Here is a 27,548-nt window from a genome sequence, read left to right as displayed (position 1 = left end):
GGGGAAAGCAGCAGCAGGCAGGGCAGCAGTGACAGTCCTGACCCACTGCAGCAGAGGGCAAACACCTCCCGGTCATGGTCATGGGTTTGGCCACACAGGGAGCCCAGAGAGTGGGAGGAGCTGTTTTCCTTTCCTGGAGAATTGAGGGCTCGAGGGGGATAAGCTGAGGGCTGTATTCCCATTGCCTTTGGAAAAAGCTTATTTTTGTTGTCATGGCTACTGGGACATTTCCATGAGAGACATTGGTGAGTAATTCTCACCACCTCCTCTCCAGGGCTACCTTGGCTCCTGCTCCTGCAGGGAAAGGACAGAGGTAGGTGCAGATCCTTTGGGAGGGAGACAGGGAGTGAGTGGAGGAGGGAGAGCCTCCAGGGACTGACCCAGGCCACCCAAGGAGTGGCATTTTCTGACCAAAGCCATCTTGTGCTGGACCATCCTCTTCTTCCCTGCTTCTAAATCCTGTCTGGAGCTGGGTGGGGGTGGCTGCTGTTGCTCCTGGGTGCTGCATTCCACATGATTCCCTTTTCCCTGCTCTTTTCCAGGCCTACATAAAGATCTACCAAGGGGAGGAGCTGCCACACCCCAAGTCCATGCTGCAGGTAGGTGTGAGTGGGAGCTCTGGGAATTCCTGCACTGGAATTGCCATTAATTCCCAAGAATTGGCAGAGGTGTCCAGCACAGTGGGACTGCTGGGACTTCATTCCAAATGGCTGAGTGTAACCACCCAAGGAGCAGCACTTTGGGAAGAGTTTGGCATCAGGAGCCTGACCTGGCTGAGGAATCACACCTGGGAAGGACTGTGGGGAGTTGCTGGCTCACACAGCCCCAGCCAGCTCAGCTGAATGATTCCCTGCAGGTGAATGACATCCTTGGGGCCACACAGGGAGGTGACACATGGAAGTGGCTGCCAGAGCCAGCTGGGGGTTGCAGCTGGAGCTGTTTATTTGTGGCTGAGCCTTTTATCTTTTTCCTTGCTGGTTCCCACAGCTGAAGCCAAAGTTTTCATAGCTCTGGCTTGGAGGGGAGAAACTCTCTCTTCATGCAGGCTTTTGGATGTGTAAATATGGGATGAGCTTGTTTGGGATATGTTGGAGGATTCTGGGTGCCACACACTTGTCCTGGCTGTGTCCACTTGCACAGCTTAACCCTGTCCTTCTGCACCTAAATGTTGTGTCCCTTTTGCCCTTACAGGCCACAGCAGAAGCCAACAATTTAGCAGCAGTTGCCACTGCCAAAGACACCTACAGCAAGAGGATGGAAGAGGTGGGTGGTGCTGAGTGTGTCCCTTCCTGTCCCCTCCTATCCCTCCCTGTCTCCTGGCTCTCCTGTCATCGATTCATGGAATCCCAGAGTGGTTTGGGCTGGAAGGGACCTTAAAACCCATCCAGTGCCACCCCCTGCCATGGCAGGGACACCTCCCACTGTCCCAGGCTGCTCCAAGCCCTGTCCAGCCTGGCCTTGGGCACTGCCAGGGATCCAGGGGCAGCCCCAGCTCCTCTGGGCACCCTGTGCCAGGGCCCGCCCACCCTCCCAGCCAGGAATTCCTTCCCAAACCCCATCCCCTAATCCCTAACCCTAATTTCAGATTTCCCTGTGTCAGGAGTGACAGTTCAGGATGATGTCACTGTTTCAGCAGTGCCATTCCAGAGGTGATTTCCCTGGTTCAGGAGTGCTTTCCTTGTGTCAGCAGTGATGTTTCAGGAATGATAAGGAGTGACAGTGTATAAGGAGTGACATTTCAGGAGTGATTTCTGTGTGTCAGGAGTGACATTCAGGGATGATTTCCCTGTGTCAGGAGTGGTTTCACCATGTCAGGAGTGATGGTTCAGGAGTGATTTCCATGTTTCAGGAGTGATTTCTGTGTATAAGGAGTGACATTCAGGGATGATTTCACTGTTTCAGGAGTGATTTCCTTGTGTCAGAAGTGCCATTTCAGGAGTGATTTTCCCATATTAGGGATGATTTTACTGTGTCAGGGGTGACATTTCAGGGATGATTTCCCTGTGTCAGGAGTGGTTTTACCATGTCAGAAGTGATGCTTCAGGAGTGATTTCCCTCTGTTACTTCAGGAGTGATTTCTGTGCATAAGGAGTGACATTCAGGGATGATTTCCTTGTGTCAGGAGTGATTTTCCTGTGTCAGAAGTGCCATTTCAGGAGTGATCTTCCCATGTCAGGAGTGATGTTTTCAGGGATGACTTCCCTGTGTCAGGAGTGGTTTCACCATGTCAGGAGTGACAGGAGTGATTTCACTGTGTCAGGAGTGATGTTTTCAGGGATGATTTCCCTGTGTCAGGGATGATTTTCCTGTATCAGCAGTGATTTCCCTGTAAAAGGAGTGACATGTCAGGGATGATTTCCCTGTGTCAGGGATGATTTCCTCATGCCAGCAGTGATTTCCCTGTGCCAGCAGTGCCATCTCAGGGATGATTTCCCTGTGCCAGCAGTGCCATTTCAGGGATGATTTCCCTGTGCCAGCAGTGCCATCTCAGGGATGATTTCCCTGTGCTAGCAGTGCCATTTCAGGGATGATTTCCCTGTACTAGCAGTGCCATCTCAGGGATGGTTTCCCCATGCCAGCAGTGATTTCCCTATACTAGCAGTGCCATCTCAGGGATGATTTCTCTGTATCAGCAGTGATATCCCTGTATCAGGGATGATTTCCCTGTATCAGCAGTGCCATCTCAGGGATGATTTCCCTGTGCCAGCAGTGCCATTTCAGAGGTGATTTCCCTGTATCAGCAGTGATTTCCCTGTATCAGCAGTGATTTCCCTGTATCAGCAGTGCCATCTCAGGGATGATTTCCCTGTGCCAGCAGTGCCATTTCAGAGGTGATTTCCCTGTATCAGCAGTGATTTCCCTGTATCAGCAGTGATTTCCCTGTATCAGCCGTGCCATCTCAGGGGTGATTTCCCCATGCCAGCAGTGCCATCCCAGCAGTGCCATCCCCGTGTTCCCCCCGCAGGTGTGCGGAGGGGACAAGCCCTTCCTGGCTCCCAGCGACCTGCAGGCCAAGCACGCGGAGCTGAAGGAGGAGGCGGTGCGGCTGTTCCGGGGCGTGAAGAAGATGGGAGGGGAGGAGTTCAGCCGGCGCTACCTGCAGCAGCTGGAGGCGGAGATCGACGAGCTCTACATCCAGTACATCAAACACAACGACAGCAAGAACATCTTCCACGCTGCCCGCACCCCGGCCACGCTCTTCGTCGTCATCTTCATCACCTACGTGCTGGCCGGCGTCACCGGCTTCATTGGCTTGGACATCATAGCCAGCCTGTGCAACATGATTCTGGGCTTGACACTTATCACACTCTGTACCTGGGCTTATATCAGATACTCTGGGGAGTACAGAGAACTGGGAGCTGTAATAGACCAAGTGGCTGCAGCCTTGTGGGACCAGGTAGGATAAAGAGCTTCTGATTTCAAAAATCGCACAAAAAATCTCCTCCCTGCACCCCACTGGGTTTGTTGGGGTTTTTTAGCATTGAGTTTCTTGGGGGTTTTCTTTCCCCTTTGAGATGGTTTTGGTTTTAAGGGTTGTTAGGTGCAGCTGCTTGTGCTGTGATCAGTGCAGGAACACCTTGTCAGTTTTAATTGAAGTTTTAATCTGTTCCTCAGAGCTTCCAGATGGGGAGAGGAGGGGCAGAGGAATTGTTGCAGATCAGTTTGTGGAGTTCATTGTAGGGGGGAGGTCACGGGGCTGCCCTGTGGCTGCAGCACAGGAGGGTGAGCAGGGCTGGAGCTGTGTCCCTGAGCCTCCAGTTCCTGTCCAGTGTGGAAAACAAGTTCTGTAGATCTGAGAAAACTCCCAGCAAGCTCTTTTGTTCTGCCTTTTTCTTTCCTCCTTGTCTTACCCATCAGCAGATGTGATTTTGTGGAGCCTTGTGGGGATGGGCAGCTCTGGGGAGGATCCTGGTGCGTGTGCTTGGTGTGTGCATGGCTGTGGCTGTCACAGAGGAGCAGCCAGGGCTCTCCCCTGCTTCAGGACAGGGATTTGGGCTCTCCCAGCTCTGCCAGAGGTCGAGGCCAGGTCTTGCCTCTGCCAGTTTTGGCAGCAGACCTTATTTCCCACTGCAGGAAGAGGAAAGCCCAGCCCACCCAGCCTCCCCCTGAGCCCTGCTCCCCATCCAGGGGCACAGTCCATGTGCCCAGAGAGCCAAAGGCTGCAGTGCCCTCCTGCTCTTCCCACAGCAGAGCTCATCCCCCAGGAGCCATCCCAGGCCTGATTTCTGGCAGGAAGGGCCCTTCTCCTTCCCTGTTTCTCCTCCACCAGAGAGGTTTTCATGGAGAACAAGCACATTCCTGCTTCCCTGAGCTGCTGCAGCTGCCCATGCAGCTCTGGGGGAAAGAGAGGCAGCATTCACTGATGTTCCTCCATCCCAGAGCTGGCAGTGGTGCTGTCCCAGCTGGATTCATCCTGCCCCCTGCAGTGTCCCTTTGCCCAGGAACACTGCCCAGGAGCCTTTGGGATGTGCTGGAATATTCCATCCCATCCCAGTGCAGGAGCAGTGGGAGTTCAGCAGGAGCAGGACCCAGGCAGCAGGGAGGTGCTGCCCACTTGCAGCATGTCCAGCTGGGGGAAAATAAAGAGGGCAGAGTGCTTGGAGCTATTCCTGGCTCCCACAGGCCTGTGGCTTTCCAAGCAGAGGGAAAGTTCTCCAGGGAGGATTTGTGGCAGAGGGGAACTGCTGTGACTGTGCCACCACGAGCCAGCAGCTCTGTCCCCTGGGAGTGGGACCAGGTGCAGGAGGGATGGATGGACAGAGCAGGGAGGGGTGACCAGTCTGGGATGAGCCCCCCTGGGAACACCCCAGGGATGAGCTGCCATGGACCCTGAGACCCACAGAGCTGTTTCTTTCTCTTTCTGTCTCCCCTTCCCCCATGCCTCTCCCAGGGAAGCACCAATGAGGTAAGTGGCTCTTGCTCTCTGCATGCTGCCAGGCCCTGGGCTCCTGGGAAAAGCATCTTGGCCCCAGGAGCACCTTTGGGCTGCTGGAGGATGGGAGCCACGAGGGCTCTGGGCTCCAGATGCCTGGGGAAGGGTGTGGGTGTGGGCTCTGCACTGCAGGAGCCAAGTGGGAGAGAGATTTGGGTGGGGAATGTCAGGACACGATGGGGATTTTCATCTTTGTCCCATCAGCTCTGTTTGGGGATGTTCCTGTTGTGGCAGGAGGTCAGACCCAAACCCCAGATTGTTTTGGAGCACCAGGTGTGCAGGGGCAGGCAGGGCCAGACCTCTGTGTGCTGCTGGAATTGCTCTGGGTGTTGTTTTTTGGGAAAAACCACCCCATGCTAAGCTGAGTGCAGAGCCCAGAGTTCATCCATCCCCGGCACCTCCCTGGCAGCACAGGGAATGCAATCCTGCTCTCCCAGGGCAGCTGCTCTCAGGGGAAATGCTCCCTGCCCAGGCCTTCCAGGGACAGGAAAACCTGGATGGGAGAGGGAGACTCTGCCCCACTCAGGTGAGACCCCACCTGCAGAGCTGCCTCCAGCCCTGGGCTCCAGCAGCAGAAGGAGGTGGAGCTGCTGGAACCAGTCCAGAGGAGCCAAGGAGCTGCTCCAAGGGCTGGAGCCAGGCTGGGAGAGCTGGGAATGTTCCTCTGGAGAGGAGAAGGCTCCAGGGAGAGCTCAGAGCCCCTGGCAGGGCCTGAAGGGGCTCCAGGAGAGCTGGAGAGGGGCTGGGGACAAGGGATGGAGGGACAGGAGCCAGGGAATGGCTGGGATGGATGGGAGATTGGGAACTGGGAATTCCTGGCTGGGAGGGTGGTGAGGCCCTGGCACAGGGTGCCCAGAGCAACTGGGGCTGCCCCTGGATCCCTGGCAGTGCCCAAGGCCAGGCTGGACAGGGCTTGGAGCAGCCTGGGATGGGCAAACATGTCCCTGCCCATTCCAGGGGGATTGGAACTAAATTTGGGTTTTTGGGGCTCCCTTCCCAGCCAGTCCATTCTGGGATTGTGGTTTATGATCCCAGCCACAGCTCAGCTCCCTGTGCTCCTCCTGCCCAGCCCTGCAGGATCCCAGTGTGAGCTTCTGGAATGTTCCTTGGGCAGAGCCTCACCAGGATCTGATTAAACCAAAGAAAAGACAAATTTCCTGCACATGGGCATTATTTATTGCAGCTCTGGATCCCAGTGCCTCCCCAGCCTGGCCCAGGTGTGGCACCAGACATTTCCATGTTTTCCTGTGTCCCCAAAGCCCTCCAGCTCCAGCTGGCAGTGCCACCTCCTGAGCCCCTGAGTTCTGGGGGCAGTTCCTTTAGAAGAAATTGAAGCTGTTAAAAACCATCCCATCCCTCATCCCTCCCAGCAGCCAGGGTGGTCCTGTGGTACCTCAGGGGTACCAAGAGGCAGAACACAGGATTTGCTGTGGGTGAGGTGTTGAACAAACCCTGCCATGTAAAAGTGGGACTGGTTTGGCCTCACAAAACCCCAAATGCTGCAGGGTCACCTGGATGGGGCTTGAAGGTGAACTTTCAGGAAAAACAAGCAGAGAAGCTGTGTGAGGTCTCCTCTGCCTGTCCACTGTGTTCCCAAACAATCCCAAACCACCCCTTCTGTTCCCAGAAGCCCATTTGGGATGGGATCAGGGATCCTCTTGGACACCTCTGGAGGCATCTCATCCTCACCCTCCTCCTCCTCACTGTCCTTCAGCCTCTCCTGCTCCCTTCACCCCCTGAGCACACAAGGAACTCGTCCCCCTGTCAGTGTGTGGGGTCCTGGTGCCTCTTCCCACCCCTTCCAGAGCTGATCCTGGCCTGCCAGCAGTCCCAGCAGGAGCTGATGGGATTTGGGTTGGTTTTTTCTACCCCAAGTTCATTAGAAATGGCAATGTCAGAGCTGATGTGACAATTGGTGACACCAAGTGCTCTGCAGCCAGAGCCATGTCCTGGCACCTCCTGAGCTGTTTGCTCTGGGATGAAGGTGGGGAAGGGGCAGGGAGGGACACGAGGGGTGTCACTCACCTGTCACCCTGTGGGGCCAGGTGTCACCCAGCCCTGTGGCTGCTGTGCTGTCAGTTCCCTGTGGGAAGTGCAGCCCCACAGCTGCTCCTGCCTGTTCTGGGCCTGGCCTGGCTCCAGGACAAACAGAAAATGGTAAAATCAGAAGGAAAGCAGTAAAATCAGAAGGAGAAAATCCCCATCATCTGCAGGAAAATGAGGGGGACAAGGAGCTGTGCCACCCCAGCCCTCGGGCTGAGGCAGTTCTGGAGCTGCCTGGGGGGTGATGCAAATGCTGAGGCTGCAGGAACCAAAACAGGGAAAAACAACCCAAAATACCTCACTCGTGGTCCAAAGGAATGATTGATGCAGCTCAGGGGGGATGGGGTGCTTGGGAAATTGGAATTGTAGAGACACAGAATTCCCTGAGCTGGAAGGGACCCACAGGAATCATCCAGCCCAGCCCCTGGCCCTGCCCAGACCCCCAACAATCCCACCCTGGGCATCCCTGGCAGCTCCTGGAGCAGCCTCGGGGCTGTGCCTGTTCCCTGGGGAGCCTGGGCAGTGCCAGCACCCTCTGGGGGAAGAACCTTCCCTGGGATCCACCCCAAACCTGCCCTGGCCCAGCTCCAGCCCTTCCCTCAGGCCCTAAACCCAGAGCTGGAGCCCTCTGTGTGTTAGGGCTTGACCCAACCCTGCTGGTGCAGAGAACACATGGGGGGCGGGGATGGATTGGGATTCCCTGGGATCGGGATTCCCTGGGATCGGTCCCTGGGATTGGGATTCCCTGGGATCGGGGTTCCCTGGGTTTGAGATTCCCTGGGATCGGGGTTCCCCAGGTTTGGGATTCCCTGGATTTGGGATTCTCTGGGTTTGGGATTCCTTGGGATTGGAATTCCTTGGATTTGGGATTCTCTGGGATTAGAATTCCCTAAGATTGGGATTCCCTGGGATCGGGGTTCCCTGGGTTTGGGATTCCCCGAGTTTGAGATTCCCTGGGTTTGATATTCCCTGGGCTGGGCATTCCCGGCTTCGGGAAGGGGCTGCTCAGTGCCGTCTCTCCCCGCAGGCCTTGTACAAGCTGTACAGCGCGGCCGCCACGCACAGACACCTGTACCACCACGCCTTCCCCGCGCCGCGAGCCGAGCCCGCCGAGGGCTCCGACAGGAAGCAGCTCTAGGACCCGGGAACAGCCCCGGGCCCGGCGGGTCCCGGCCCGCACCGCCCGCTCCTCTCGGATCGCCGCCCTCCGGCCGAGCCCGCCGGGAGCAGGGCAGCGGTCCCGCCGGGCAGGGCCAGCATGGATGTGGCCTGTCCCTGTCCCCGTGTACATACGGCACTGCCGCAGCCCAGAGCTTTGGTTTGTCATAGCCAGCGACTCCCAGCTCATTTATGAAGCCTTATTTCCCCCTTCGTCATTAGTCACCACCGAGGAAACCATAATTTACGTGATGCCGCAACTAAAATGGCCGGAGCTTGTCCAAAAGGCGGTTTATTTCAGGTACTTGAAGAAGTTCTAACATGTAACCACGTTTTCTCCCTTCGTTTAACTGTTTATTTACATGAACATAATTAAAGTGTGTTAACTTGCTTTATCAGACACTGTTAAGGGCACTTCTGCTATGGTCTGTTAAGGGTGCTGTGAGGAACCGTTTCTGTTTGTCTGCACAAAGTGTCACTTTGTAGCTGTTCTGGAGGAAGTTTCTCTGTATTTCTGTACATATTTATCCATGATAGTGCATAGGATGTGTGGTACAGTTCTCTTCTTTTATTGTCAGAACTATTAAAGTTTGCTTTTGGTTCCTAAGAAGTTGGTTCTACAGGGAAGTTATTTATTACCTAGGCAAGAGCTCCTCCCCTGGGTTTTTGTTACATGTTTGGTTTGATTTGGGATTTCAGGGTTGGTGTTCTGAGGGTCATTTATGCACCGACAGACCCAGAGCTTGGTGCCACCATGAGCTTCGATCATCTCAAGCCCATGGGGCTTTTCCTGCTGCTAAGAATGGTTTATCTGATGTTCTGAAAGGCCACAAATCAGTCGCACAAACCCTTCGTTCATCGAACAAAATGATTTTTATTGAATTCGTAGGATTTACAAGAAATGTACTTTTTTGTCTGCAGTGTTTATTGCACTGAAAAGAACCCATAAATAACATATCAGGACAATTAATGAACCAAATGAAATTACTGGAGAGGGTAACTGGACAATTAAAGATTTTCCCCAAGTGAGGAGCTTTAAGACAAAAGCTCATTAAAAAAAACCCACTAATTGCTGTTACATCCCTGATTTTCCCCCTGGGGTGGCACAGTGGGTCAGACAACGCTGCTGCCTTTCCACTGGAGCGGGTCAGGTTTTGGGAAATGCAGGATCAAAACCACTCTGCTTAGAGATCTTGGTCTTTAGGAAGGTACAAGAGTTCCCCCTCTGAGTAACCTGTGTGGAAATGAGGAGTGAATCTGGAGTACTAATGAGCTAAAGTAAAAAATAAGGCAACTCAGGCTTCACCTGGGCGAAGCGCTCGGATCCGAAGGGTGAGATCAGCTCCTGGTGAGAGTGAACAGGCCGGGGCTGGTTCTGTACATTAAAGCTGTAAACAAAGAGCAGAGCTCTCTCGGGAGAGGGATCCCCATCCCCAGGGAAACACCCTGAACGAGGCGTCTGCCTTCGGACAACGTTTGGAAGCCAGGATGTGACAGTTGCATCTATTGCCCTTAAAAAATACATAGCCAGCTTTAATACTGCAGCTGGCTGCAGGAAAGGGATCGAGGATCAGGGGACCCACGGAACTTGCTGGTTTCTCAGGATAACAAACTACTCCCGGCAAGGCCAAAAAAGATTAACAAACAATTTCCACTTTTTATAAACAACACATAATACATGTAGAAAAATATTCAAGAGGATAATAACAAAGGTGCAACGTCAACAAAAATAAGCTGCCTTTTCAACCAGAAGCACTTTTCCTTGGAGAGCGGGCGTGGGGCGGGCAGGGAGCTCAGTAGTTGGCGGCGTGCTGCTGCGCGTGCTGCTGCGCGTACCACTGCTGCCGCTGCTGCCGCTGCTCCAGCTCCGTCAGCAGCGCCTGCCTGTAGGCCTCGTAGAGCTTCACGATGCGCTCCAGCTCCTTCATGAACAGCAGCTTCAGCATGCCCTGGTACGTGTCCAGGTCAGCCAGCTGGAACAGCTCCCACTTCAGGATGTGGTCGTACCTGGGGGGACACAGGGACTGATTAAAGACAGGGATAATGTTGTGGTGTTCACAGGGGCCAGGACGAGGGAAGAGATGAGAATCTTGACTCTGTGTTTCATTTCATTTCATGATCTATATTATATTAAAAGAAAATGATATATTAAAACTATGCTAAAAGAATAGAAGAAAGGATTTCATCACAAGGCTGGCAAGGAATAGAAAGGAATGATAATAAAATCTTGTGACTGACCAGAGAGTCTGAGACAGCTGGATTGGGATTGGCCATTAATTAAAAACAACCACGAGATCAATCCCAGATGCACCTGTTGCATCCCACAGCAGCAGATAATCATTGTTTACATTTCATTTCTGAGGCCTCTCAGCTTCTCAGGAGAAAAGATCCTAGCGAAAGGATTTTTCATAAAATATGTCCGTGACAGATACTGATCTAGTACTGATATCCAACTGTGAGGGACAAAGACTCTCTGACAGTTTAGAGTTAGACAGTGTGTGTTTATTATGGGATAGCTCCCAAACACACACCCCAATTCACAGGTGATCACAGAGCCCTTTTATCTGTACAGTTATTGAGTACCCAAAATACAAACCCCTGTTCATACCTTTGGTCCATCCCATTCCCATGGGAATCAGTTGCAAAGCTTTAAGCATGGGCAGTTTGTCCCTTGGAATGGGTCCCTGGTCCCTTTCATGGGGAGGGGTCCCAAAATGAGGAAGTCAATGAATTCCTCCTCGTTCTGACCTTTCTGCCTTTCCAGTGCAAACCTGACAAAGGAACCCTTGGTAGAACTCCCATTCCCTGACTTCAGCTGGGTTCAGAGCAGAGGAGCCCCACAATTGTCTGATGTTCCCCAAAGCCATTGATCAGTTCCTGTGTTCTTCATTACAAACCCAGCTCACCAAACGTTGTGCTGACCAGCAATCAGTTATTAGTTAACTACTAACTCTTAACTTCATCCAGGCCTACCCACTGATTTTAACTCCAATAAAGTTATCTCTAACTAAAATCTTAGCTCCTCTAAAATCTCTAAATTGTCTAAAGTTTGTGTCTCAGCAGGGTTGCTCCAGGATGGTTGGAATGAGATCCTTTTATGGGATTGGGCCCAAAAGCTGGGGGTGTGTTTGGGAATGGGCTGGAGAAACATCACTACAGGAGTGTGTCCCCTGCTGACCGAGTGACAAAACTCCCCTGTGTCCCTCAAAAAGGAAATAAGCCCAGAAGTTTCTCTCCTCAGTGAGGTGAAAAGACATCTCATAGAACCTGGGGGACTTCACCTCAAACTTAAGGACAGACAATTGGACAGGAGCCAAAATGTCCCACCTGGGCAATTTACTAGAAAAAGAAGAGAACAAAGAAACAAATCCCTGTTGTGAGGTGTTTCACCAGGGGCAAGGACCTCCTCTCCTACACCTGGCTCGGTTTTTCTCTGTTATTTTGCCTTTCATTAAAACCTTTTTGTTTCAACACTACCACAGAAGCCATCCTGCTGATTTTTATGCCTCCAAGGGCAGCTGAGCTGTCCTGGGTGTGCTGGAGACCTCTGAGAGCCTACCAGACCTGGCTGAGAGAAGCTCCTGTAACACATCCCAGTCCCTGCAGGGACACAGGAGATACCCTGGAGTGACCAGGATAAACCAGCACAGGAAAACCCAGCTGGGAGAGCTGGGGGAGCTCACCTGGAGAGGAGAAGGCTCCAGGGAGAGCTCAGAGCCCCTGGCAGGGCCTGAAGGGGCTCCAGGAGAGCTGGAGAGGGACTGGGGACAAGGGATGGAGGGACAGGAGCCAGGGAATGGCTTCATCTGGGTTAGATGAGAGATTGGGAAGGAATTCCTGGCTGTGGCTGCCCCTGGAAGTGTCCCAGGCCAGGTTGGACAGAGCTTGCAACACCTGAGATGTCCCTGCCATGGCAGGGGTGGGATGGGATGGTTCTGAAGTCCCTTCCACACCAAACCACTCTGGGATTCCATGGAAATGCATTTTGGAAGCATTGAACAGCAATTCCATTCACAACCCAGCTGGAATATTTACTGTAAAACATCTGTTAAAATCAGAGTAACACAGAGAAATGAATGAATGAATGATTTCAGCAGCTCAGGTCCCTCCCAGAGATGGGGCACTGCTGGCCTGCCCTCCCCATCAGCTGTCCCCAGTGTTCTCCAATTAACCCCTCCTGGTTAATTAGCAGCAATAATCTACAGTGGGTATTCAGTGCCAACCCTGCTGTGGTTCCACCCTCACTGCCCTACTCTCCTTTCCTGCTTTTCCCTCACACAGCCCACCCAAAATCTGATTTCCTGAGCTTGGAAATGGGGAGCTGACTGCTCTGCCTGTTCCAGACCAGGAGGAACTCGTGGAATAATGGAGTCACTGATGCAGCTGAGGCACAGGAGATGATGGATTCACCTGGCTGGAAGCTGAGGCTGGAATCTCAGAGCATTTCTGGAAATAAACTGCATTCTCCACTGGAAGTCACATTCCAGAGGCATCACAGAAGCACCAGGACGTGCAGGTGACTTCCAGAGATGCTCTGAGGAATTTTAAGAATTCCACTAAAACTTATCACAGCTTCTGTGCTAAAGTTCCCCAATCCTGACAGGGCTGCACTGCTAAAATCATTTTTTTCTCCCCAAAAAAGAAGAAATAACAAACTGCAGCTGTGTGGAGTTCGAGCTCAGTGCTGTCAAAGAGGGCTGAAGTTTCCAGGCACACCTTTGGGAGCACCTCTGGACTGCTGAGCTCACAAGGACAACACCTTTCCCTCCTCTCCCTTCCCACTCACCAGGAGCCTCCCCGCCCTCACAGGAAGGAATTTTTGCCTATAAACAAAGAGTATTTTGGTTAACACCTCCTGGACTCTCTGTCAGGCTTTTTCTAATCCTAATTCTTATCCTCTAGAGGAATTTATTAAAACAAAATCGAATATTTTTATTTTTCCCATAATTATCTACTCCTCTCAACCAAAACAACTGGGCTTTACAGCTAAATGGATTTACAGAGCCAGGGGTAAGGAACAGATCATGACAAAATAAAACCAATGATTTCAGTGCAAAACTGTGCTGATAATTAAAAACTGAAAAATTTCTCTCAGCCTATTTGCTACAAAGAAATCCCTGATGAATTGTTTAGTTTGTTTTATGTTTGTTTCAAAACTTTCAAGAAAACACCCAAAATGATCCACACAACACAGGCTGAGCTATTTCAATTTCCATTGTCTGGATGTGCCCAAGACCTCAGTAAGGAGTGGAAGGATTTCTAGGAAACAAATCCTCCAGGCTGCAGGAACTGAGTGTGGAGCCTCAGTGTTCTGGGGGATTTTAGGGCAATTTCAATTTTATGGGCTGCTGGCAAACCCAGCAGTCACAAGCAGTAATAAAACTCATTCAAATTGTAGTCACTAGGAGCAGGTAATAAAAACAAGGAATTTTTTTAGTGGAAGTCACTGAACACCACAGCTTGAATTTGCAGTTCCAGGCTGTCCTCACTGCTGGAAAATTGAGTTTCTCCATATTGTCCTTATGAACAGCACATGATTTAATAATTATTACACCACATTTGGGGTTTTTATTGCTTTCTATTCAGTGTTACTGCTCTGCAGAGCTGCACCCATTAGAAAATCTCATTTCTTTATGCTGACTCAAACCTTTTTTTGGAGGAGACTCCCTGTTCCTGCAGCAGTTTTTCTGACAAAATGACTTTTTATTACCCTTTAGGTTTTAATTCAATTTCTTGAACAGAAATATAGAAAGAGAAATATAGATGTCAGCCAGCACTTGGCCTAAAGGGGCTCCAAAGGGGCTGGAAAGGGACTTTGGACAAGGGATGGAGGGAAGGACAAGGGGATTCAGGATGGTCTGAATGAGATCATTTGATGGGACTGACCCCAAAAGCTGGGGCTTGTGTTTGGAAATGGGCTTTCACAAATGGCTTAAAGCTGGAAAAAGGTAAATTTAGTTGGATATTAGGAAGAAGTGGCACTCTGGGAGGGTGGGAGGCCCTGGCACAGAATTCCCAGAGCAGCTGTGGCTGCCCCTGGATCCCTGGCAGTGCCCAAGGCCAGGCTGGACATTGGGGCTGGAGCAGCCTGGGACAGTGGGAGATGTCCCTGCCATGGCAAGGGTGGGACTGGATGATTTTTAAGTTCCTTCCAACCCAAACAATTTCATGATTCTGTGATTAAAAACTCTTAAGGTGAAGGAAAAGCTGTGCTGTTTAAACAGAAATAAAAGAGACATGAGGAAGTTCCACCCTAGAAATGTTTCACATATTTTCTGAGCACGTGGTACCACTCTTGTAAATACTCTGAAAGCAAAACACATCCTTCACCCTCTGACAGAGCCTTCTGCCAGCTGTGGGAGCTGCACAAAGTGATCACTTCAAGTAATGCCTGCAAGAAAGCAAATCAATGTGATAAACACTTGGTACAACTCCCTCATGCTGTCAACCCCAGCCCTAAAAAGCAAACACAGCACAAGCTCTGCTGTCAGTCACAGAAATTCAATTTTTTTTTCATTTTCAGAGTTATAAGAAGAAAAAAAAAAGGCAGAATCTCACTTGACAGGAGCCCTGGCATAGACCTGCAGCCAGTCAGGGATCTCAGCACTGTGGTAGGGGTTGGCAGGGACCAGCAGGGCCTGGCTCCTCTCCGGGGGCTGCGGCTGGTAGGACACGGGGGGCGGCTGATCGTAACGGGGCACGCTGCAAGGACAGGGACAGCGAGAGCAAGGTCACCTCCAGCACTCTGCACAGCCTGCAGCCACTCAGCTCTGAGCACTGGGCACACACCCACCAGCTCTGAGCACTGGGCACACACCCACCAGCTCTGAGCACTGGGCACACACCCACCAGCTCTGAGCACTGGGCACACACTCACCAGCTCTGAGCACTGGGCACACACTCACCAGCTCTGAGCACTGGGCACACACCCACCAGCTCTGAGCACTGGGCACACACTCACCAGCTCTGAGCACTGGGCACACACTCACCAGCTCTGAGCATCACACACTCACCAGCTCTGAGCACTGGGCACACACCCACCAGCTCTGAGCACTGGGCACACACTCACCAGCTCTGAGCACTGTGCACACACCCACCAGCTCTGAGCACTGGGCACACACTCACCAGCTCTGAGCACTGGGCACACACTCACCAGCTCTGAGCATTGGGCACACACTCACCAGCTCTGACCATCACACACTCACCAGTTCTGAGCACTGGGCACACACTCACCAGCTCTGAGCATCACACACACACTCACCAGCTCTGAGCACTGGGCACACACTCACCAGCTCTGAGCACAGTGCACACACTCACCAGCTCTGAGCATCACACACTCACCAGTTGTGAGCACTGTGCACACACTCACCAGTTCTGACCATCACACACACACTCACCACTGCCAAGGCTGCTGCTGCAGCCTCTCTGGGGTCTGCACTCAGCAAGAGCAGCTGCTGTTCTGGTGAAATTCACCTCAGCCCCACACACACCAGAGCACAACAAAGCACTGGAGCTGCTTTTAAAACATTTTAAAAGTATTCATTCATATAATCCATTTAACATGTCAGAACAGATGTATTCAGGCAGCGGTTGATCAGAATTACTCCATTTAAAGATATCCCCTTATATTTATCTTTTGTGCCACAAGATGAAGAACTTTCTCTTCCTGGGTATCAGCAAAACAGACTGAACAGCAGAAACTAACAATCTGAATGAACAATTTAACAATTATCATTGGATTTGGTCTGTATGAACTGTTAATTTGATGTGTATTAACAATTAACAGTTGGATTTGGTGCATATTGACAATTAAGATTGGATTTGGTGTGTATTTATAATAAACTGTTAATGTGATGTGTATTAACAATTAACAGTTGGATTTGGTGTATATTACCAATTAGCACTGGATTTGGTGTGTATTTACTGTTAATTTGCTGGATATTGACAATCAACTGTTAGATTTGGTGTATATTAACAATTAACAGTTGGATTTGGTGTGTGTTTACAATTAACTGTGTGTGTTAACAATTAATATTGGATTTGGTGCATATTGACAATTAACAGTTGGATTTGGTGTATGTTAATAATTGACATTGGATTTGGTGTGTATTTACAATAAACTGATAATTTGGTGTGTACTAACAATTAAGATTGGATTTGGTGTGTATTAATTTTATTTTACTTTGAAATTTTGAGTGGCTGAAATACCCATTTTCATCCCAGACAAGACTTAATTCACATTTCAGATGTCAAGAGCACCTCCAGGCACATCAGACTTTCAGTGTACAGCTCAATTCTCTTCTCATCACCTTTGCTGTTTTCCTGGCAGAGCTGCTCTGTTGGACTGAACAGCAAGATCCTGCTCCAAACTCCAGAAACACGAGACAAACCCCGAACCTCTCCCAAAACCTCGCTGAGAAGCGGCACAGCCAAAAATAAGATTTTTTTCCTGTTGTATGATACAACCATACAACAGAATCCCCTCCCTGCACTAAGACAAGCCCAGGGGGGCAGGGCAGGTGGGAGGCTCACCTGGGAGCACAGGGGTGTTTGTACTGAGCCCTTTTGTTGATGTGATCCACGTAGTAAACCCCGAACTCGGCGGACTCCACGCGCTCCCAGCCCGGCGGGAGCCCCTCGCGCTCCAGGGGGTGGCTCCAGTGGGTGGTGTTGGTGTTGTGATCGATGTAATATTTCCTTCCTCTGATAGTCCAGTCCACTGACCAGCCAGGAGGAAGAGGTAAATCTTCAGAACTATGATTTGTTAAGTTTCCTAAAGATGTAGCAGCAACTCTCCCGATGCCTAAAACAAAAGGGAGATCGGGGTTTAGGGAGAGATTTTCAGGAATTATGATTTTTGTTAAGAAATTATTATGGCTGCTTCACTTATCAATAAAAAAAACCCCATCAACAAAAACAAACCAACAAAGTTAAATTTCATATATTAACCAAAAAAACTCCCAAAAAGTTGAAGTCAGAAATCAAAACTCTCCAGACAAATCACTGAGTCCTAACAAAGCTCTTCAGGTGAACCAGTCACGACCAGCAACAGCTCGAGGTAAACAAGAGAGGAGGGACAAGCAGGCTTGGGGTCCAGAGCTGCCAGGAATCAGCAGCTGATTAAATTCCCACCTTTTCCCTGGAAACAGAGCACATTTGGGATTGATCCAGCACTAGATTCTTACTAAGAGACTGCTCAGCAGCTCTCTGAAATATGGCATTTGTAACACACAGAGTTTTTACAGACTAGCAGCTGGAGGGTGAGAGATGCCCACAGAAACAGCTCCTGTCCCATCCCTCCCCAGGGAGACTTGGGAAGAAATAAAACCAGATGAGCAAGTACAGAAAAGTCATTAAAAAAACACCCCCAAGACACCCAAGCACAAAACCCCAGTGATATAATCAAGAATTATGCAGGTTTCTTTCCACCCCTAGGAATTTGCTACCTCCTGGATGTGCTGGGCTCAGTTCAACTCTCTTTTAAAACTCATTTGAAGGAGTTCCCTCCAGTCCCTCACACTACCTAGTTTTAATGAAAATTCCAATTATCTTTCATCCCACAGCCAAATGCATCCATTCAATCCCACTGGCAGCAGAGTTTGTGTGTTGCTATTTCCCACAGCCAGCACAAGGGATTTGGGAGCCACTTTCCCCACTTTTTTAGAAGTCAGAAATCACCCCCACACACATTCACTGACAGGAAAACACCCTCTCCTCCTTTTCTTCAGGAATAACATTTTTGTGTGGTTATTTTTTGAGGGAAGGGAAAGGCAGAGTCTCTCTCTTCTAAAATGACAGCCTGAAACCAGGGTGAGCTATATCCTAACAGAATAATATAATAATTAAAGTTACAGGAAGGCTCCAAACCAACTGGATAAATAACAAAGAAATCAAAACCCCCTCACAAACATCCATAAATCTTTTTCCAGCCTTGTCATGTTCTGAACTGTTTGTCCTTAAAGGATTTCCTCCTGTATCAGCACTTACCTGTCTGTCAGCATTGTCCATCTTTAATTGGGACTGAACAACCCAGACCTTAATTCCAGAGAAAAGAAACATCTGGAGCCTTCCTGACCTTTGGAAGGGCTGGGGCAGGGAAGCTGGTTCAGCTCCACATGCCAGTGACAAACCAGAAACATTTCAGCTTCTTGAGAATGCTGGGCTGGGGCCAAGAAAAGCCAGGATGTTCCCCCATGGGCAGAAGCTCTGGGATGGGATTTCAGGGATGTGGAAACAGTGATTGTTCAATCACCAATGCCAGGAGAGCTGAACACATAAATTTGGGGGGCAAAATCCTTATTTTTCTGTTTACTGTTAAAAACCTGCACATCCCTGTATTTTTCTTCCAGTTCCTCTTCCTTAAATTCTGGCCTCCAATCCACAGATATTTATTTTTACTAGAGGTAAAGGTTAATGCTTCCCAACTCTGCTCTGAAGTTCTCCTGACACATGGGTTCTCCCAATGACAGCTTATTTTTCATTTCCATGATGCAAAGAACAAAAATAACACCAGATCACAAATATTTTATCCATTCCTTTTGCCATTTTCATTTCATAGATGAAGAAGCAGAGCCAAACCATTAAAATAAACTTGTACAGGTGCAGAAATTACCAGCTTTGAACAATATTCCATGGACATGAAATCAAGGCCAGACTTATAAACTGCTGGTTGTAATGATCATTTTTTCACTTATATCACAGATTAAACTGAAATATTCTCTGTGCTGGAAGTTTAAGATGTTGATTTTCACAGGGCCTTAAAGCCATCAACCACTGTGGCATGAAAATCAACAATTAGCACAATTTAGACCTTTTTTTCCTATAAAATTAATTTTTTAGAGATCAAAAGGAATTGTCTGCTGGTTTTCCTGACAAACCTCAGCTGTTGCTTTGTGGGAGGATGGACACACACATAAGAGAAAAACTCCTCCTATAGTTCTGAAGAGAAAATTAACTCATATATATATTTTTATAGATGTATATACACACAAACCTATAATTTCAACTAAACAACCCTTGGAGAGTAAATTCCTCTGTGATCTCTTCCCAAGTATAACATAAAGAAAATTCCAAGACAGCCTAAATCCATGGACTGCCTTTTCCATGGCAAATTTCCAGGAATGACATTTTCTGCATTTCAATTCCAGGTAAAGCCTGAGCCCCAAAGGATTTTCACAGCAGCCCAAAGCTCCACACAGGATTTTCCTGCAATATTCCCTGGATTGAGGGCTGGCACCAGATTAATGGATCCCAAATAGAAAAGCTGAACAGTTTTTATACAAACATTTGGTGTAAAATTGGGATTTTCCTGGCATGGAGGATGTGATCCCTACCAGGAGATAAACTGAGCATGTTCAACTCTCAGGGTTTTCTTGCTCCCACACTCTTCCAGCTGTAAACAAGACAAAAACTCTCCTTCTCCCTGCTTTCCCAAGAAGTAAAGTTGTTTCAATTATCCTCTTTTTCCAAATGTCTCCTTTCCCCTGCTTAGGGAACAGCACTCTCTGGAGAGACACTATCAAATCTCAAGGATGGTCAACAATTAATTGAAATTCATGTATTTGTAAAACCTTTTCAAGCCTCATCTGTTCATAATGTCATATTATAATATGATATATTAGATAACGGGTTGTTTTTTGGTTCAGCTGCTGCTTTTAAGCAATATCAACACTGAAATTGAGGCTTTAATTTTCCTTCCATTTCTAAAATCCAGTATCTTCTATTTAAGGCCTTGAATTACCAATTTTAACTTTGAGCAGCACATTCCAGGGCACTTTATCAATGCAGAAAGTTCCTTCTCTTAAAACCCCAAATAAAGTCACAAGTGTGAACAGTCTGTAGTGTGTTCTTCATTCAGGGAAGTTGTGCTTAGGAAGGAACAAAGGAACTGGGAATGATGTCAGGGCTTTCCCAGTAAAAGGGTTTTTTTCTGAGGGAACCCTGCCTGGAAAGAAGTCCAAGCCCTCTGGAGCAAAGATTCCCAGGCCAGCAAAGGGCAGGTAGGAAGGGCAGCAGAGAAATCCCACCACCAGCAGAAAGGGCAAAGAGCAAAAGCAGAGGAGAAAGCTCCACTGGGGTAGAAAATGCAGACAAATTTCAGAGCCCAGGAACTCCCCACCAGTGACTTCACCCAAATTTCCAAAGTGTTGCAGAACAAATGTTACAAAAGATTATTTGTTTTTAATTAGCCCAATTGTCCTGAGAGCCTTTTCTCAGGATGCCAAAATCCTCTCCCTTCCCCTCATCAGAGCAGGGTGAAGAGCAGGAAGAGAAGATGAACAAACTGTTTAATGTCAAAAGAGTAAGTAATAATAAAATAACAAAAAGTTCCAATATCTCTCCTGTTTAGCCAGGTCTGCAGCTCCCAGGCCTTCCTAACCCACTCCAAAGCATCTGAAGGAACTTCCTGAGCACAAGCACCTCTTTTGTTGGAGGGAATGGGATGTTTCAAGCAAGCACAAATTCACAAATAGGAAATGACAGGAAGAACTCTAAAAGCGTCAAGAATTATGCTGCAAAATTCCTGCACAATCAGCACAAAAGAAGAAAAAGGCAGGAACTGCCATTTGTTTAAAAATGAGAGAAGTGTAGTATACACAGAAAAATAAAAATCTGGCTATTTCAGCTCGAAATGGGCTTCATGTCATAATCTGCATTTGTTTTGCTCTTACATTAAACAAGTTTGCAATTTTTCATGGGTACAACTTAACAGATGAACCAAAAGCACAGTGGATTCTCTGTTCAATGGTTTTTTCTCCTGTGCCATCCCAGTGAACTCATCACAATCCACCACCAGCAAGTGCCTTTACAGTGTTGATTTCAAGCTCAGCAATTTTCATAGACACAGAAGAATGGTTCAGCTTACCGCTCACACAGGTACAAATAACTCTGAGGTCTTGGTTACAAGTTAGTTCCAATCTACACTGTAGGTATAACTTCAACCACAGACCTCCCCAAAACTTTAACCTAGAAGAGAGGAAAGAGATGGCGAGGAAAGACAGGTAAAAGTCTCTTAGAATTAAAAGTTTGAAAAGGACACTCATAATAATAAAAAAAAAAAAAAGAAATTAAAAATTTAAGAAATGCCACAGAGGTAGCTAAATGTACAAAATTAGGAGGTATCTCAACTGAAAATACTGGTCAGGAAAATCAGCAGCACTGAATTGGTAATGAGAAACAAACTGAATGGAAATATGGAAAGGAGGAGATGGTAGAAGTGAAGCACAGTGAGAGAGAAAACGTGGCTTGAAGGAGAAATGCCCATGGAAGGACACGGCAATGCTGAAACACCAAGTGCTGCAGAACCACAGCACTGCCCTCCACACTTGGCTGAGCACTCTGAAGCCTTGATAACAACATGTTTGCAACTTCTCTCCAAATCACAGAGAGGAGAATCTTTGTTCTGAATGAGAACTGAAATGCACAGGCACCTCTTCACTTCCAGACTGCTCCCAAAAATCACCTCAGTGTGACCACCACAGCAAAGCAGGAACACCTCGTGCTCACCAGGATCTCCTTGGGAATCCCCCCAGAACACACCAGGACTGAGCAGGGGCACCTCTGCAGGGAGGGTGGGAGAGGAGGGAAAGGGGAGAAGGCAGCATTTACAAACTCCAGCTAAAACCAGACTTTTCCTTTGGAACTGCAGGCAATTCTGCCATCTCAATGAAGAGAAACAACAATGGAGACCAGTAAAGAAAAGTAATTGCGAAAAAGACAGGGAAAGCAACAGGCTCTGGAAATGCAAGGAAAAGAAACAAGGAATTACAGAGACATTTGGGTAACTCAAGGAAAACACTGAGGTGTGAAGGCATGGGATGGTTCAAATAAAAGGAGCTTAATGGTGAGATGAAGGAAGTAACAAAACCTGAAATTTTCTTATTTTGGGCCACATAATTCTTTAACAAAAAGGAAAAGAGGAATTTAGGAGTTCATATGGAGATGAAAAAAAATGGAGGAAAGGGAAAACACTGGCAACTGAAAGGCTCACCTTTGTCTCTCCCTACGAGTGCATGAGATGAAATACTCACCCATCACAAAACCTGTGCAAAACTTGTTCAAAATATGAAATGTTAAAGTATGAGAGTCAATGACCAAACCAAGCAAAGAGAAGCAGCTCCTTTACAACTTCCAGGGCTAAGGTCAACACACAGCAGGAAAAAAATCTATTTAGGAAGAAGATGTTGCTACAATTGAGCAAAATATGGAGCTCCTTTCAAAAATTTGTTATATAAATCTCCACTTCCAAGCCAGAACTTTCTGGGAATCTCCTCAGCAGACAGAGCTGCTGTTTAATTCTGCAGGTTAAACTGATGGACTGGTTTGTGAAATCTCCCCTCCTGCCTCTCCTCCCTAAAACATCCCAGCACACGCTCCCAGGGCTTGTTACCTGGACCAGGTCAATGTTTAATGACTGCTGGATGAGCAACAGCTGGCTGAGATGAAGGGTTTGCACACAAAATCAAGGTAGATCAGACATAGTAATTAACATTTAGAAAAATCAAGGAGGATTCAAGTAACAGGCTTTAAACCCCAGCATTTCAGAATTTCCTGGCTGGCATTTCCATTTTTCATGCAAGTGTTTGTGTGGTGAAGAAAACACAAAGCACTGACAGGTTCTAATCCCACACACGAGGTCAGCAGCATTAAAGGCTGATGCTCTCCTGGCAGATTTCTTTTCTAGACAGGAGATTTCTTTTGTTAGACACTAATTACAACTTTGTTTATAGATTACAGGTGAGAATGTATTTCATATTGAAGGTACATCATTTACAGGTTTGAAATGTTTGTTTCAAGCTCCTCCTCGGGCATAGTTTTTGTAATATCAAATACAGACTCAAATATTTCAGAAAAGTAATATTTAATGGATTCTTCTTCCTTATGCTGTTTTGTTTTAGGAAACAAAGGCAAGTTCCAGTGAAACTAAGGGGGGAACAGGCACATTCACAAACAAATTTAAAAGCTAAAAGAAAGGAGCCAAGGATTAGGAAGTAAATTTCAACACTAATTAGATGCCAATTTGCTAATTACACAAAGCAGTCATTCCTCCCTATGACTACTTATAAGAAATTATTTTAATTATTGAGGTCAATTCAAACAATGAAATTAAGTAATAAGATGATACTTAAAATTTAATTATAATAACAATAATAATAATAATGCAATATTGTAGTTTAGAGCTGTTGTTTACATCATGAAAATAGGAGATATCCCCCAATGAATAAAATTCCTTGCTAGCCAGCAATTGATGTGTAGAGGAGATGTACATATGCCTGGCATTAAAAACCCCAAAACTTGCTTTACTCCCATTTATTTAGGAAAATAATCCTAGTTTAAATCTATTTCTCCTTTCTGGATATGTGTGAACAAACCCTCAATTCCAATTACCCCAAACTGAAGTGTAGAGGAGATGTACATATGCCTGGCATTAAAAACCCCAAAACTTGCTTGGCCCTTACTCCATTTATTTAAGAAAATAATCCTGGTTTCAGTCTATTTTTCCTTTCTGGATATATGTGAACAAAACCTCAATTCCAATTACCCAAATCCCAGAAATGCCATGAAAAAGCAGCTCCAAAACAATCCTGATCATCCAGACTCCCCAAACTCTCACCAAACCCGCATTTTTAACAAAACCAACAAGGAGTCCTTACCTGAAGTGTGCCTCCCATGATTCTGGGACATCCTCTGGAAAAGATCACTGTTGTGTTCATAATACCTGTAGTCCTCGTGCAGGCGCTCGTTCAGCTGACGTCTCCTGTGGGCATCGTAGAAATGATCGTAGTAATAGCCCCGGGCGTCGCCGTTCTCCAGCCCGGGGCCGGCCTCGGTCAGGAAGGGCTGCGAGGAGGAGCCGTATTCCCTGGGCACCTCGGCCAGGCTCCTGGCCAGGTAGGAGGGTGCAGACAGTCTGTTGCTTTCTCGCCTCATTATCTCGTGAGGCGGCCTCTGCACCGGCGTTCGGAGGAAGCTCTGGTTCCTGGAGACGATGCCATCGCCGCCGGGGGCGTAGGCAGAGGATGCGGAGTCGGGAGGGCAGATGTCGGTGCGTCTTGGAATGGTCGGACCGTGGCGGATAAAGGAAGGCATCAGATCTGCCAGGGAGCACGGGGGAGAAGTGAGAACCCTGCCTGTGCAGTGATTTACACACTGAAACTGGGGAAATTCATGTGTAGAACCCACTTAAGGCACCTCTAATGTGAAAAATGTGTATTTTATGATTGGCTTTTCAAATATTCAAATGAATGTTATGTGTGTTGTGTTAGAAGGTTATGCTTATTAATTCTCTTAAGTGGTGTGGTAAATATAGTTTTAGGTTATAAAGAATGTTAAAATAGAAACTATGCTATGTAGGATACTTTTTTTTCTTAAGAAAGGACTTGCACTGAGACAGCAGCCACAGGACACCTGAATCTTTCAGAGAAAGAGAATTTATTGCCCACTATCAGGAGAAATGAACTTCTTCCTGCCTCCTCAGCCAGGATGACACCGTTAGGATTAGGAGGAAGAAGCTGACACTGCCCAGACAGAATCCTGTGTGTGAATGGAATTGATGCACCATGGATGAGCTGTATGAATATGCAACAGGCTGTTGTTTTTAAGGGTTAATCCTCTGTTAACGTGGGTGCTTTTTGGGCTTTTGCTGCCCAGAAAAGGTACCTGGACATCCCAAACTCTTTGTTTCTGTTGTCTCATATTGTCCTAATCCAAATTGTCCAAATTATTATTACTCTAATTGTATTACTATTTTTATAACCATTTTATTACTATTAAACTTTAAACATTTTAAGAACAGGTGATTGGCGCTTTTCACATCTAACACCTTCCTGAGGGGAGGCTGCAGACAGGGGGGGTCGGTCTCTGACAGAACCAGAGGACACAGCCTCCAGCTACGGCAGGGAAGGGACAGGTTGGGTATCAGGGAGAAATGTTTCACCTAAAGAATAATAAAGCACTGGAATGCTCTTCCCAGGGAGGGGTGGAATCCCCATCTCTGGATGTGTTTAAAGAAGCCTGGCCATGGCACTGGGTGCTACGGTCTGGTTGAGGTGTGAGGGCACAGGTTGGACTCGATGATCTCAGAGGTCTCTTCCAGCCTCGTTATTCTGTGATTCTGTGTAAGCCTTTGTAAATGTGGTGGTAAAGCTGCAGAATGTCCTGGTGCAGCAGAAACCAGCACACCCCACAGCAGGAACCCACTGAGCAGTTCTGCCAGTAAAACTGCAGCTGCAATAAACAAACCAACCCCAAACCCATCAAAAAAGCCACACAAGAAAAAAAATACAACCCCAAACCACCCACACTGTGCAGTGGCTACATCAGCCAGAGTTCTTGTTTCTCTGTGAGAAGGGTCAAGAAAATCCACATATCTTGGCTACTGCTTCTTTGGGAATGTTCTCCTTACAAACTGGTAATGCCAAGATGTTAATGCCCACAGAAATCCAAGATAGAAACAGAATTCACATTGCCCCCACTAATCTCAAAGTCACAAAGTTCAGCCAGAAAAAGCGATGTCATTCCATACATGTTAAGTTCTCAAATTATCAGGGAGATATTTCACTTTCTCCTTTAGAATTTCACAGTATGTGAAACATTCCTCCTCTCCCTACTTTTACTTTCAATGTGATAGAAATAAGTAGCTTCCCTCCAGAAAAATCAATACAGATGATAACTTTCACTTAGAATGAAGTAATTCCTATTATTAATTACCTTTATTAATAAAACTCTTATAAGTTACGGTTAAAATCTAGCACATCCCAAAAAGTGTCAGCAATACATTTATTTATTTATTGAGCAAACAAACCCATTTCGGTCTCAGGTTGTCTTCTAAGACCCACACAACCAAACCCAAGCACGCTTTCAGTGTGTGTCTGTGGTGTTGCGCCCAACCCACGGGAAGATCCGCGCAGCCCAGGTGACCTCACCAGGTTGAGTCATGGATAGGACCTGGAGCATTTGCTTCCCCAGGGTTTTATGCAACTGCCTGGCGGGACAGTTATCTCATTCCACAGTGCTCAGAGGGGGAAAACAAGCGCTCCGTTCTGGAAGGAGCGGGCTCGGGGATTCACGGAACGGCGGCCCGGAAGCTCCCCCGGTGCCACAGGGACACCTCGCTCCTTCCCTGGGCCAGGCTGCTCCAAACCTCGTCCAGCCTCACCTTGCGAGCTCTTCACTTCATTTAAAAACAAAGTCTGCACATGGCCTGAACCCCGGCCTGCTGAAACCGAGGAACCGGGCACAGAGAAAATCACAAAAACCAAAAAACCAACCCAGTTCGGGCACGCTGAGCGCCCCGTGGAACAAGGCGCGCAGGGCTCCCTTTGAAACTCGGGTTTCCTTTCAGTTTTAACTTCCCTCCGGCATCTCCCAGGGCTCATAACAGCATCAAACACACATTTACAGGGAGAAATAACCCTGACACACACACACAGGGACAACTCCCCCTCACGCCCCTCACCCCGCCAAGGCCGCGCAGCTCCAGGGCCCGCCGGACCCGCACCGGCCGCACACAAAGGCCTCGGGATCGGCCCCCCGAGCCGGCGTCCCCCGGTCCCCCTGACACTCACTCCGCAGCAGCGGGCTCGTCTCCTTCTTCACGTACTTCCCCTGCACCTCGCCCGGCTTGGAGAGCTCCGTCCGCGTCTTCTTCCGCGACAGCATCCCACCTCCCGGCCCGCTGCCACCGCCCGCATGCCCGGCGTCGCTCCCCGCTCCGCAGGGCGGGGGGGGAGGGGTCCGGCCGCCGCCGCGGGCCGGGCCGGGACCAGGAGCGGGGTTGGGATCGGGATCGGGACCGGGCCGGACCGGGGGTCGCTGAGGGGACGCGGCGGGCGCGCGGGGCGTTGTGGGAAGGCGGCGGCCGCCGCCCTCCGGGACGGCCGCGGGGCAGCGCAGGGGAGGGGGCGCGGCCACAGCGCCCCCGCGCGGCGGGGAGGGCGCGGCCCCTCACGGAGCGGCGGGAGCCCGCCAGAACAGAAACCCCGGAGTGAGAGAAAGCCCGGAGTAACAGAAACCCCAGAATGGCAGAAACCCCGGGATGGCAGTGACAGAAGCCCACAGTGACACAATCATTGAAGCGTTGAGGCTGGAAAAGACCTCCGAGATCAGCGAGTCCGAGCTGTGCCCGATCCCCACCTCGCCACAAGCCCAGAGCACCGAGTGCCACGTCCAGGCACCTCCAGGCATGGGCACTCCCTGGGCACAGCACCTTCCGCTACCTGACAACGCTTTCCATGGAGAAATTTTCTCAAATATCGCATTTAAACCTCCCCTGAGGCTGCTCCTTGTCCTGTTCCCTGGAGCACAGCCCGACCCCCCCGGCTGTCCCCTCCTGGCAGGAGCTGGGCAGAGCCACAAGGGCCCCCTGAGCCTCCTCTGCTCCAGACTCAGCCCCTTCCCAGCTCCCTCAGGAATT

The 27,548-nt window shown here is 48.8% G+C and overlaps 2 protein-coding genes across 3 annotated transcripts in view; one reads left to right on the top strand and one right to left on the bottom strand.

Annotated features, from left to right (window-relative positions):
- ATL1 (atlastin GTPase 1) overlaps positions 1-8,744 on the top strand; it is a 30,588-nt gene extending 21,844 nt beyond the window's left edge. Inside the window, exons 10-14 of one of the 2 annotated variants that reach the window (XM_050975501.1) lie at positions 543-599; positions 1,192-1,263; positions 2,966-3,397; positions 4,892-4,906; positions 8,004-8,744. In XM_050975501.1, the coding sequence (XP_050831458.1) occupies positions 543-599; positions 1,192-1,263; positions 2,966-3,397; positions 4,892-4,906; positions 8,004-8,114 (687 nt within the window). In that variant the 3' untranslated portion in view covers positions 8,115-8,744. The remainder of the gene's footprint in view (positions 1-542; positions 600-1,191; positions 1,264-2,965; positions 3,398-4,891; positions 4,907-8,003) is intronic. The other variant, XM_050975502.1, reaches the window with a different exon arrangement.
- Positions 8,745-8,988: 244 nt separating this feature from the next.
- On the bottom strand, positions 8,989-26,962 carry SAV1 (salvador family WW domain containing protein 1). The gene is made up of 5 exons (XM_009101600.4): positions 26,701-26,962; positions 23,788-24,228; positions 16,667-16,937; positions 14,693-14,836; positions 8,989-10,141 (listed from the first exon to the last, which is right to left on the bottom strand). The coding sequence occupies exons 1-5, from the start codon at positions 26,792-26,794 to the stop codon at positions 9,928-9,930; spliced, it is 1,164 nt and encodes a 387-aa protein (XP_009099848.1). The 5' UTR covers positions 26,795-26,962; the 3' UTR covers positions 8,989-9,927.
- Positions 26,963-27,548: the final 586 nt, after the last annotated feature.

Source organism: Serinus canaria, chromosome 5, assembly GCF_022539315.1.
Source record: "Serinus canaria isolate serCan28SL12 chromosome 5, serCan2020, whole genome shotgun sequence".
Lineage (NCBI taxonomy): Eukaryota > Metazoa > Chordata > Aves > Passeriformes > Fringillidae > Serinus > Serinus canaria.
Note: the sequence above shows the minus strand (reverse complement) of the source record. Positions and strands in the feature narration are given on the sequence as shown.